At 34.7% G+C, this 13,558-nt stretch overlaps 1 protein-coding gene across 1 annotated transcript; it reads right to left on the reverse strand.

Annotated features, from left to right (window-relative positions):
• Positions 1-4,097: 4,097 nt before the first annotated feature.
• LOC106134922 (cAMP-dependent protein kinase type I regulatory subunit) lies at positions 4,098-13,321 on the reverse strand. Its single transcript, XM_013335065.2, has 7 exons — positions 12,976-13,321; positions 11,715-11,876; positions 11,242-11,442; positions 9,988-10,207; positions 8,760-8,882; positions 7,985-8,159; positions 4,098-7,103 (listed from the first exon to the last, which is right to left on the reverse strand). Exons 1-7 carry the CDS (start codon positions 13,126-13,128, stop codon positions 7,019-7,021), a joined length of 1,119 nt encoding a protein of 372 aa, XP_013190519.1. The 5' UTR covers positions 13,129-13,321; the 3' UTR covers positions 4,098-7,018.
• Positions 13,322-13,558: the final 237 nt, after the last annotated feature.

The following is a 13,558-nucleotide window of genomic DNA, read 5'->3' on the forward strand; positions in this document are numbered from 1 at the left end:
TATTCCCAGTAAAATCCTGTTTTGTATCTACTTGATATCGACAATAATTCACTCATTACGAACTAGTGACGACATCTACCATAGACTATGTAATACAGTGTGTAGGTATATTCGAATTTAAAATAAAGTTCAGTGCTTGTCTGTGACTCAAGCGTTTTACTTATATGATTACCTATCGGTCAAACACCGACTTCTACACGCTGCGCTGGTTTTGATCGGTTAGTCTATCCGAGTCGGTCAAAGGTCGGACCAAGTCGATGGGATGCTGCACGAGCCTGTATACTCATATGACGTATCTAAAGTACGTTATATGAGTATGTTTGTATTTATATTCTCATTGCTTGGAAGTTGGAAGGAAAAACCAATTCATAATCTCCATTAATTATTATCAAAGATAATTCAGTTCCAATCCAACTCAGACATTATTAACACATAGACATATGCCATGTCAGTCACCGGTGACTGACAGGTATATAATCTTTGTATTAGCAAATCTACTTTGGCAGGCTATGTGTTAAATAATATCTATTAGTGTTGTAAAGTGTCGGTCACATTCAATGTGTCTGTCGAAAGTGTCCGAGCATAATTGACTTATATGACATTTGTCCGGACATTTTTAGACATAAATAGACAAAAATGACAAAATCAAAATATTTAATGTTTTAATGACATTTAATCACAAAAAAGCAAAATAAAACCAAAACTCCGCTGTTACCGTTCTGCGATTGTCGGCGAGGCAGGGAATAAGAATAAAACTTATAAATAATAATGTAAACTTATAAATAATAATTTTCTGTTAGCGAAAAATTATCAATATTATCGCAATCTTCGGTTTCGAACACTGACTCTAAAATCACTAGTTTGTGAATAATTTATTTCTTATTCGTCAGTATGTAAGTAAGCTGCATAATGTGATCTGATCTTCTATGGAAGCAGCGAGTTTCCCGGAGGGGAAGGCAGTGACTACCTCTTTCCACTTGCCACGATCTCTGCATACTTCCTTCGCTTCATCCACATTCATAACTCTCTTCATGCAAGCGCGGCGGTTTCCAGGACGTCCTTAATTTGAACAAGATACGTTCGTCTAGGTCTTCCCACTCCGACCTTTCCCTCCACACTCTCCTTGTATATTTGCTTAGTCAACCTGCTTTCATTCATCCTCTCCACAAGACCAAACCATCTTAACATACTCTTTTCTATTCCAGTAACTACATCTTCTTTCACATCACAACATTCCCTTATCACGCTGTTCCTTATCCGGTCACTCAATTTCATATCCATCATACTCCTTAACGCTTTCATTTCCACTGCATTTATTCTGCTTTCGTGCTTCTTTTGGCATACTCAACTTTCACTCCCATACATTAATGTCGGGACTACCACGCCCCTATGAACAGCCAGTCAAGCCTTTTTGGAAAGTTTCTGACTGCTCATAAAGACATGCAAAGCTCCATTCACCATGTTCCCCGCGTTCACTCCCTTTCAATATCACTATCACACTTGCCATCTGATGTAAACTTTGATCCTAGATATACAAACTCTTTCAATTGCTCAACTTTTTCTCCTCCAATCAAAATATTACATGCTGTCATTTCTTTCTCCATTTCAAAAACCAATGTTTTAGTTTTACTTACGTTCACTTTCATTCCTTTCTCGTTCAAAGCTTCATGCATACAGTTTACCATCTCCTGTAACTCTTCAGCTGATGACGCCAGTATTACCTGGTCGTCGGCATAGAGCAGACATTTGACGACTAACTCATTCATCCTTAATCTACTTTCGGACTCTTTCAAACCTGTCAAACGACTATCCATAAATAGGTTGAACAGCCATGGTGTCGCACCACATCCTTGCCTAACGCCTTTCTCAATCTTAAACCGCTCAGTGTGCGCTCTAAGGGTATAAGTTAATAATAATAAGGATTTCAGTACTCGTATTAGGAGACTGCACACATAGAAAGTGCTGAACACAATTCATTCCTCTCAATTCTGTCATATGCCTTTTCCATATCCACGAATGAGCAATAGACTTTTTGACTCTTGGCCAAAAACTTTTCGGCTATGCATCGCAATGAAAAGACCTGATCCGTACATCCCATTCCCTTTCAAAATCCGGCTTGAGCATCCCATATTTTGTCATCAGTTCATCATTGTTCATCTAATACAACTGTTTTTATATCAATGACCACATCAATAGCATCACAAATAGCTAGTGTTCTCAAAGCTTCCTTGTTTCATATAAACGATTCCAATGTTATAACAATGCTATTCCACCTTGTTTTACATGGAAGCTTTAAAGAGTATTTTAGGTTCCCGTAAATGCTTATCTGCGTTTTCTCGAATTGAGCCAAGATCACGTGTCTGTTTTTTATGTACTTGATGACTATAGATACAATATCAGTAATGTATTTAATTGGCTCGACACAATTTCATATTCCTCCATCTGTCAGTGAACAATGTGAGCGGTGATGAACTTTTGATCTTTGCATTCATTTTCGCAATTACGCGAGGATATTCGGCGTCTAGTAGAGTATTAGGTACTTAAAGAGTGTCTTGAAGGCACTGTATAGTTAGAGTTCAACAAATGCAGAGCATGTTTCCAATATTGCGACTACGCCTACTCCCGGTACGCCGCCGTACGCGCTGCTTACGAAGCTACGGGGACATCCCCGTGCGTTAAAATAGTGCGTGAGTGAGCGTAAGGCCGATAAATGTTAAGATTTATGTAGTACTTGTATATACACGAAATTAATGAAAATGTCCAATTTGTCTATATGTGTCGAATCTGTCCGGACATTTATTCGTTTATGACCGCCACTAAAGGAAAGTTTCCGACATTTTACAACACTAATATCTATGCTTCCAAACTCGGCGAAATAATATGTATAATTCCAATTCAAATATTATAATGGGAACTATATTTTCTATCACCAAAATTTATATTTGTCATCAAGTTGTATCACCTAATAAATAGATCTATCGCCACGAAATATTTTCGTTCTCAGATAAACAAAAATTGTTCCCAGGTATGAATTATCAAATTAATGTTAATATATGTGTAAAATAAGAGATCGATAACCAATAAAATTATATTGAATTACATGAATATAAACTTCGTTCTTATAATAATAGTTTTGTTACTTAAATTATAGCTCTGTGCTCAGAATGGTAGATCTGTCACCAAATAAATCGATTATCGATCCCTGACTGCGACTCCTTTTTATTTGATATTTTGTCACCAATACAGTAGTAACATTTTATTTCGTTCAGATATTAAATTAATAGTATTCGTTACCAATTTAATACATCAATTTATAATTTTAATGAAAAAATGATCAAAGGGGCGGAGACAAATTGGCGCGCTTTAAAAATTGACCAATCCGGCCTCAACGATGGGTAGTAGTTAACTATTGATTATTTTAACTTTAATTAAGTGTTTTATCTACTATTCTGCTAGCCATAAGCCAGCTATTTTAAACCAGCGCTGATTGTTCAGTGGTAATTATTTTCAACAATAAATATTGATTATTTTAACTTTAATTGTTTTATTTACTACTCTGCTAAAAATTTTATTTAAATATAATTTATACTACCAGTGGAAATTTAGAACCTTGGGAGTCTAGTTAAGTAGCAGAATCTTTTGGTTGAAAAGATGATGACAACCCTAATTTTTTATTTGAACTTAATGCAATTTTCTAGTAACATAATATGATTTATTGGTGATCTCTTTAAATTAGTTTGCTTAAATACTTATTAGGACACACCTATTATAATACATACAAAAACATTTATTTGGTACTAGACCTTATATCTCAGGATTTTAGGTGATTTATTGTGGAACTGATTTTGCATTGTTTGGTGACTACATTTTGGTGACAGATCTACTATGTTGAGGACAAACCCTATTATTTAAGAAACACAAAACTAATTAAATTGGTGATAGCTTAAATGATACCCTATTATAATCACCGTAAAAGTAGCTACTGAGGCACATTAATAAAATCTAAAAAAAATATAAATACTTTTAGGTAAATAGGTACTCTTGTAATTTTTAGGTGTGGTGATATGGTGTGTACGAGAAAGAATAAAAGTACTATGAACCTTTCTTTCCTTTTTTTATTACATTATTATCACTAGGTACATAGTATAAAACAAAGTCGCTATTTTAGTCTGTTTGTCTGTATGCTTAAATCTTTAAAATTAAGCAACGGATTTTGATGCGGTTTTTTGTAACAGGTAGAGTGATTCAAGAGGAAGGTTTTTATGTATACCTAATAGATAACATTTATAATTTTACACCCGTGCGAAGCCGGGGCGGGTCGCTAGTAGAGAATAAAAAGAACGGGAAATTAAAACACTTTTATTAAAATACAATCATGATCCTATAAGATACATTAAGTAAACATAAACTAAAATGATGTAAGTATGTATCAGACTGATACATACAGATAATGTATATTAGTTACGAAACAGTATTTCTACATTAGTTACGAAACCGCCAACTCCGCGTATCAAACTTATGTTTCCGTCAGTAGAGTATGGAAGAAAAGGAAAATTTCGATTCCTCAAAAGTGTCGTTTACCTCCCTCCCGATCAAAAAGAAGTAGCAAAACGTCAAACAGAGGGAAACATTTAATGAGCAATTTGCCTATTTAGCTAAACACCTGTCCATAAAAAAATATATTATTTATTATTTAAATTTCGTATAAATCAATTAATCACAACAATGTATTCTCTCGTCCACATTTCTTTTCTACACATACATACATACATATCATCATCATCCGTAGACAGAGCCAACAGTCTTGAAAAGACTGAAAAGCTTGTGACTGACAAAATTTTGTGAAATCAAAATTTAAGACAATGTGAAAATGTCCCATAATAATGTGAATAAAAGATTTGAATTTTGAACTTTTTAAGTATTTTTTAATTTGACGTAACTATCAAGAGGTATTTTAAAAGTACCTAGTATAAAAGAAATGTCAGATTTGTATTATGTATCTACACTTATGAACACTACACTACACATTTATTACGTTGTATGTAAAGTTATGAAAACTTTATATTTTTATTTATAAGCTTATTAATTTCAAATCATAAATAAACAAAGAAAAGTAAGTCTTCATGACTTCCCTTAGAGAAATTAATAAGTTCCTAATTTAACAAATATTAAACTTGACAAAGAGAGAAAATAAATCAAGGAGTTGGTATGTATGTATTGCGTGTCCTCACATTAAGTAGCTGCGTCCCGGGGCGGACAAATTTTATCAAAATTGTCCAGTATATTTTGCGTGAAAGAGTTGCTAAGCCACACACAATCTTTTAATCTTTTGCATTAATAATAAGTATAAGTAGGAAAGAAACAGATAATCCTATTTATTTTTGTATATTCTATTTCTCCTGATATTTAGACGTTTCGCTAACTAGGCAGATTGAACATTAGATGTTTCGCTTTTTTGGACGTCTTGTTACTTAGGTTTTCTAATCAGGTTTCGTTCAGCTGATCAATTTAGTATAAAAGTTGTTAAGTAATTTTTATTGGTAAGTTCAATTCATTGCACATTCCCTTTTCATAACATTCTGTAAATAAGCAATGTTAAAAATTGTATGTTTTAAGCAGAATAAAACGCCGCCGAAAATGAACCCGAAGTATGTATTGAACTTTAGCTAGCAGTTCAATATTTCGACACACCGTTCGGTACGTTACAAAAACTGTTCTTAGTCAAGAAATATTAAAAAATTCAAACCAATAAAATAAACACGTTAGTTTGATCAGAACTTCTAACATTAAAATCACAAAGTAGGTACTCAAATGTATTTGTAAACTATATATATTCATAAGATTTCTCAGTTTGACTGGACTAGACAGACAAAGTGTAAACACTTACGTAGGATGTCTTGAACTAATCATTATCATAAAGCTTATAAGGTGTGAATGACCTTACATGTCCTCAAGTTTAGATGCTTTTCGAGCAAATGTTGTGCTATGCGTTATATATATATATATACATATATATCAATCACAATAAATTTAGCTTTTAACTAAGGATGAAAGTAATGTTCAGAGCAGTGTCCTCTTAGCAGGATTATCTCGCAATTTGCAATAGTGTTCCAGCTAATGTACATAACTTTATAAAGAGTCATTGCCGGGCACATTACCGATTCGACCACCAACGCTCTAAGTACAAAACAATATTCAAACTTAATATTCGCAATGTGTTCATTAACTTAACCTCATATTTTGTTAAAATACCTTAGTTATTAAAAGGTTTATCTATTAGTTATCACAAAGTAAGGAGAGTTAAACACAGGAATCAAAGTATCGCTTATTATAGAAAGTCAACATAAACTCACCCACTACATATAAGACACTTTTACATTTGACTATGCAACTAACATAACAACCCTACCGATTCCAACCGATCAATAGGTAATGAAAATTTTATGTCTCCATTATAGCAACACGGGTGTTATAAGATAGAAAAAAATACTTTGTACATGAGGGCGCAACCACACTTATGTATTTAAGTTATTGGATACCGGACTTTTGTATGGACCCTGAATATTATATTTCTATACAGTTGAAGGTTAGCACCCAGAAAGTCCTAATATTGCAAATAGATTTACTTAAAAGCGACAGAAATAAATAATGTTGTTTGACAAAAGCGGCGGGTAAATTTAAATATAAGGCTTACAAAACAGCGTATTGAAATTGATGGATAACATAATGAAAATTAAATAAAAAAAGCACCTGCAATTGAAAATAAATGTCAAAAGTTCGTAGTCAGGTACAATATAGGAAAGAATAAATTTTACTTTGGTGCTGTTATCGTTATCACACTAGCCAATTCCCAATTTCATCGTATTACGTGGAATTTACTCAGCAATAAGCGTATACGTTAATAACCTCTACCCTCTCTATTTTGTGATTTTATTTCACCATGCAAATATTAAAATTCATGGTACATCGTCAGTCTAAAACGTTTGGACTTTTGCTTAAAAGTCTATGAACACTGATATTAGACGGACAGTGACACGAAGCTGTTGTACTGCGCGATATTCCGCTTCAATATATCGGCGCACAACCCCAATACTCGCTCGAATCTGAATTTAAAACAAAAAGATATAATAAATTATGATACGTATGAATTTATAGGTGGTTAACATTTTTTTGAAAAGATATATATATGTCGCAGAGAAATGAGGATAAATTATTAGTGATATGACAAAATACTATTTAGGAAGGGAAGCTGGACGGGTTATGTGGGGCTTGAACCTACTAAAACCACACGGTGCTATCGCCTACTGCTTTGTTGCCAGGAGCATGAGCTGCCCTCGCTCATATACGTGACGCGGCGGCCGCTTCCACGGCAGCTTCCTTCCGCTCCCACTTGTGTCCGTTAGGGTAGAGAGGGAGAGAGATACATCGGACGATTTTTACTCGGAGGTATCCGTTTTTCTGACATTTCACTAGATTTAATTTAGTGAAACGACATTTCACTGACTATTTTAGTAAGAAGGCGTCGTAAATAAGACTATTCAACATATGCCTTGATTTCGTGATATCCCTAGGGATTTCGCGAAATCTCTGGTTACTTCATTTTCCTGCGACATATATGCATACATATAGTCACGTCTTTATCCCTTGCGGGGTAGACAGAGCTAACGGCCAGGTTTAGCTTTTTGGCTTGATTCAGTGACAGGTTGCTAGTCTATCGCCTAAAGAAGTATCCCAAGTTTATAATCCCTTAATCGCCTTTTTCGAAATTAATTGGAAAGAGAAAGAGTGGTCCTATTGTTTGTTTTATTGGTGCCGGGAACCACTCGGCACTAAAAGATTTCAACATTTATATTTTTTACGTTTCAACAGTTGTCATTTTTCGTTTGGAAATTATTGTTTATATTAATTAATTTAAGATCACCACAAGACAAAGGCTTTCTCTAAAATAAATATAAGTATAAATAGCCCCTGGAAGTGAATGTACCTGGCGCGGTCTAGTTTGACACACTTGAGCGGGCCGGCGGCGCGCACGGTGGCGGCGCGCGGCCGGTCCAGCAGCAGCGCGATCTCGCCGAAGTAGTCCGAGGGCCCGAGGCGGCCCACCTCCACGGCGGCGCCCTCGGCCTGGCCGCTGCGCTGCTGGAGCACTACGGCGCAACCTTTATACGACCAAACATTAACAAGCTCTCCGCTTCAAAACTTATATAACTGTTTCACTTAAACTATTTCTGTTACTGATCTTGTTTGCCGAATCATTACTTTCTTACTTCGCCAGGGTTTTGAGATAGTCGCGATTGGGTCCTCACCTCTCTGGAGAGAGTCGGGGACTCCATCTGCAACCATGATCCAGACTTGGCTGAGAATTTTTTTAAATGAAACAACATCTGTCTGACCGCTGCAACCTTTGCGACACATCCAGTAGTTATATATGTTTTATCATGTTTTTTTTTCCTTCACTCTATAACATTACAGAAAGCAAAACTTCGATCTGACCTCAACATCTATAGTCAGTATATATCATCTCAACATATTAGATGAAGCTGCACTAGGTGGATAGTTGAGGGGCTAGATGAAAGTGCCTATTCCCTTATAAAACCCTATTTAAAATGCCGGGAACCACAAGGCACTTTAAAATTGTACCGTTACTGTTAGAGTATTAAATAAAAGCTATCAAATCAAATGGGGAGTTCGCCTGATCCGTCTATTTTTTGTATTTTATTAATCCTGCTTTTATCAATATAATTTGAAAATTGACCCACCTTCTACAATAATATAAAAATCGTTGCCAGGCTCTCCTTGACGTACAATTGTTTCGCCATCATTGAACGACACTGGCTCTAGAGCATCAGCCACAGTCAAACGTTCCCATTTTTCTAAACTTTCTGAAATTACAACAACTTTCAATATTGGAATGTTTATAAATGTAAAGTAAAAGGACAAGGCCCTGCCCATAAATCACGATTCTTCCCGAAGGGGTATTATTTTAGGGGGTAAACTTGTAACGTTCAGACATAATAGTAAGTAATACCTATCAAACTAGCCCTTTCTAGTTCTAGTTCATCCGCCCGAATTTAGCACCACTTACAAAACAGGTTTTTCGCAAATCCCACGGAAACTATAGTTTATATTCATTCATTCATATAATTACGTCTATGTCTTTTGCGGGGTAGACAAAGCCAGCAGTCTTGGAGGACTGAATGGCCATGTTCAGCTTTTAGGCTTAATAATAAAATTGAGAGTCCAATAGTGACAGGTTGCTAAGAGATCGCCTAACAAGAGAATCCCAAGTTTATAAGCATATCCCTTAGTCGCCTTTTACGACATCCACGGGAAAGAGATGGAGTAGTATAATTTTTTATATAGTCCTATTATTTTTTATATAGGTGCCGGGAATCACACGACAAATAGTTTTTAACCGAATGTAAAGTCTATCCCTATAAACTACAAATAACGCGTGAAGAGGAAAAAACAAACTTACTTTTGCTTTAGGGTAGTTGAGTGTTTTTCTAGTTCGTTCTAAATAGTTCATTTGTTATTTTGACCAGAAAAATATATATTTACATTTTTAAAATACCTTCCGTTATAGTCCTAAAAATTAAATACGCTGTCCGCCATGTTAGTCTATTTATAATCTGTGCTTTGACGACATACATAGTATTATAAACAAGCATTTGACTTGAAATGAGTAGGTACTTGTTTTGCTTACATAAAACTTCTTTAGTTTACAGTTACGCAGTGACCTCATTTCATAGACGACGGCGTATTTGACGTTTTCAAATTAAAAACTAAAAATACATTTTTAAAATGGGGTTCTTACATTACACATTTTTTTCATTCATTACATTACACTCACACTTTTAATACTACAATAGGAAATATTCATTTAATATAAGAAATTCAGTATGAGCAAAGTAGATTTTATTAATAATAGTTGAGATTTTATTTACTTGTATTTATAGTTTCAAAAAAACTTAAACAAAACCGTACCTAATATTGAAACTCTTGACAAAAACTCGTCGTACATTCGTCGCTTCCTTATGGTGGAGCCCATGAGTATGCGTCGGTACGAATCACGATCGAGGCCCCATAGCTTCAGGGGTGTACGGGCCCGCACCGTGGCTGCTCGAGGAGTGCCGTAGATCAAAGCCAGCTCACCAAAGCTACCACCTTCTCCTATTGTGGTAACTGGCTCACCATTTACTAAAACCTAAAAAGGACAAAATGAAAAATGAAGGAAGAAGGACAAGAAAGCATGTTGACAATTTTATTTTTTAGTATCTTTGCTTAATATTTTTTTTAGTATTACGCGATTATACTACCTACTGGTAAACGGGTGTTACAGGCCGTCAAATCTCAATGACGACCCCTGCCCCTCAACATTCAATTCAAGCTATATGTATAGGTAAAAGAAATAAAAATATACGGGTCAAATTAGATAGATTGAGTAACAACCTCGAGAATTTGTTTAACGATATACCTATAGATATAGAACTCGATATTTTTTCTAACACAACCGTTGCGCCAAATTATACTTGTAGGTACGCAATTGTTACTAAAACCTACAAGCGCGTTAGCATGATGAAAATTCGTAAGAGAGCGTCCAGAGCCACCCATCCACTACAACTGCTACTTACAGACAAACATTCAATTCAACCCAAAAAGAATGTTATCACTACGTTCGTCCTACGGCGGACACAGTAGGTACTCTTCGGCTATTCCCGTGTTATATGTGTTGTTTGTCAGGTGTTCGTAAAGCTCCAAATAATTATATTTAAGATATTTTCTTTTCATAATGAAAATATGCACAACTTATTTTAAAAAAATATTCGGCCATCTGTTTGCATAATTGAATTCTATAATTAATTTTAAAAATAGTTCTGTTACCACTTAAAATTCGGAGATATTCGACGATAACGAAAAAGGAAAGAGGATTTTGTATATTTTTTTTCTAAAATTATTATTAATTATATTTGAAATTGATTTGCTTGTTATTCAAGTTAAGCATTAAAGGCATATTTTAGGGGTCACAATTGACTTTCAAAAACAGTTCGTTTTCGGAAATTCCTAGTAGGGTGGTGCCTTAAGACTGTCTATAATATATTCTAATCATAATTATGAATTTGTCTACTCTGTGAAAAAAGTTACTGGTCATTTGCTTTGAAAAAAATATTAAATAAATTGTATGCATTTTTACATCTGAATATTTGAATGCTAACTTCAAAAAAGGGTTTTAACACTTACTTCAACTTCACCAGAATCAATGATATAAAAGTTGTCACCCTCATCCCCCTGTCTAATAACAGTTTCTCCTGGAAGGTACTGTACAGGAAACATCGCATCAAACATGTCTGCCCGCTCTGATTCATCCAAATGTGTAAACAGCACATTTGAAGCTATAGCCCGTGATAGAGCACCCATTGTTTTATAATCTTTTGGCACAACCTGTCAAGTGAAAATGTTGGTTTAAAAGAAGATAATTTAGAACAATAGATATCAATGAATCAATCAATATATTTTTAATTATGAAAACAGGAAGAAAAGGCAGAAATAAAGCTTTTTGTTTTTATTTCCATGCCAAATCATGCATATACAAGAATTTGTCAAAAATATCTGGAAATGATGACCACTATAACTGGAACAGATAACCTAGCATTTTTCTCTTGACAAAAACAACACAAAAAGCAAACTTCTTGGACAATATGAAACGACTGTACCTTTTTGACATAACTAGTAGCATCTTCTTCGGTTACCGGTTCCGCACTAATACCACCTCGGCGGCGAGGTGGTTGCCCTCCTGGCACCGGTAAAGGAGATAGTTCTCCATCAGCTTCACCTTCAGATTGAGCAGCAGCTGCTGCTGCTGCTTTCACCTGTTCCTATAATTAACCATTTACAAATACTATAGATAAAACAAATATATATTGGAGAACTAGCAATCTAGTATACTAGGTTTATAAGAAACCTGCAATATGGGACACCAGGACCAGCAATCAATACATATGTGAACTGTTAACTTAATCCCTAACATGGCAATAAATATTAATAAGAATAAGAGTAAATATTCTCTTAGATTGGCCTAAGAATAAATATTGGCAATACATACATATATTAAAGTAATATGAAGAAATACTTGCATTACTGATTTCATTAAAAATCAATATTACTCTTATGCATTGCTTTACTTGAAGATGCATGATTTTATATATTTTTGCATTGCTTCAGCACACACACAATCAGGACTATATCCCTTGCAGGTTATACAGAGCCAACAGTCTAATAGGCTAATAGGCCATGTTCAGCTGTTTTGCCTCATGATAGAATTGAGATTTAAATAGTGACAGGTTGCTAGCCTGTCACCTAAAAGAAGAATCCCAAGTTAATCCCAAGTTAAGCCTATCCTTCAGTTGTGCTTCAGCACACAGACATAAGTCTTCAGAAGTGTATATGATGCAGTAAGGTCGTTTTAGCCATAACATAATTATATCTCTAAGAAAATAATTATGGTGGAAGATTAGAAGAAGGAAAGTTTAGTAACATTGTATAAATTGCTTTTATCCTTAATTGAATTATTGATTATCCTGCAGTTTATAATCATCAGTAATATAATTTTGTGTGCAGTGCTGTGTGGTTCCCGGCACCAATACAAAAAAGAATAGGACCACTCCATCCCTTTCCATGGACGTCGTAAAAGGCGACTTAGGTATAGGCTAACAAACTTGGGATTCTTTTTTAGGCGATAGGCTAGCAACCTGTCACTATTTGAATTTAAATTCTATCATTAAGCCAAATAGCTAAACATGGTCATTCAGTCTTTTCAAGACTGTTGGCTCTGTCTACCCCGCAAGGGATATAGACGTGACCATATGTATGTATGTATAATTTTGTTATAGGTTTAACTATCTTACTGTGATTTATACATTTTTCTGATAACTTTCCTGTCTTGATTGTTGTTTTTGTAGCAATCATTCAACTTACCCGCTCAAGTTTCTGAAAATATTGTCGCAAAAATGTAACAGGGTTTTCGGGCTTATTTACACATAATTGGACAATACAGTCCTTCAGGAGCAACTGAATATTGTGACTTTGAATATAATTTTCACATTCGTGTAAACAGTGCTCTTCCTCCATCACTATTGGAAATGAAATAAATAGCACCTACACCAATGAAAAGATTCAACGTTAATGAAAATATAATCTTATTTTCGATTTATATTTGTTTTATTGTTTTTCATTTTCACAAGCCTGGTCTTTTTTTTATTTTTACAACCAGAATCTTTTTACAAGTTTTTGTAATTTTTTTATTGTTTTCAATGGTTTGCTGTGAAGTCTATCACTGTCACTGTCACCAACATTGAGTCTGACACTCACAGATAATTTATAGTCCGGTGGAATCCATAATATAGAAAAGAAAGAAAGAAAGATAATTTATTTTGTCTACAAAATTCTTGTCTCTTGTTCTACATATTGTACCGTACACATTAAAATCGTTAACTTGTCTTCAATACCTACCTACTTGTTGTGTTTGTACATTAGTTAACTTCCTTTCAGATCGTATAGG

The sequence above is a fragment of the Amyelois transitella genome, chromosome 11, assembly GCF_032362555.1.
Source record: "Amyelois transitella isolate CPQ chromosome 11, ilAmyTran1.1, whole genome shotgun sequence".
Taxonomy (NCBI): Eukaryota; Metazoa; Arthropoda; class Insecta; order Lepidoptera; family Pyralidae; genus Amyelois; species Amyelois transitella.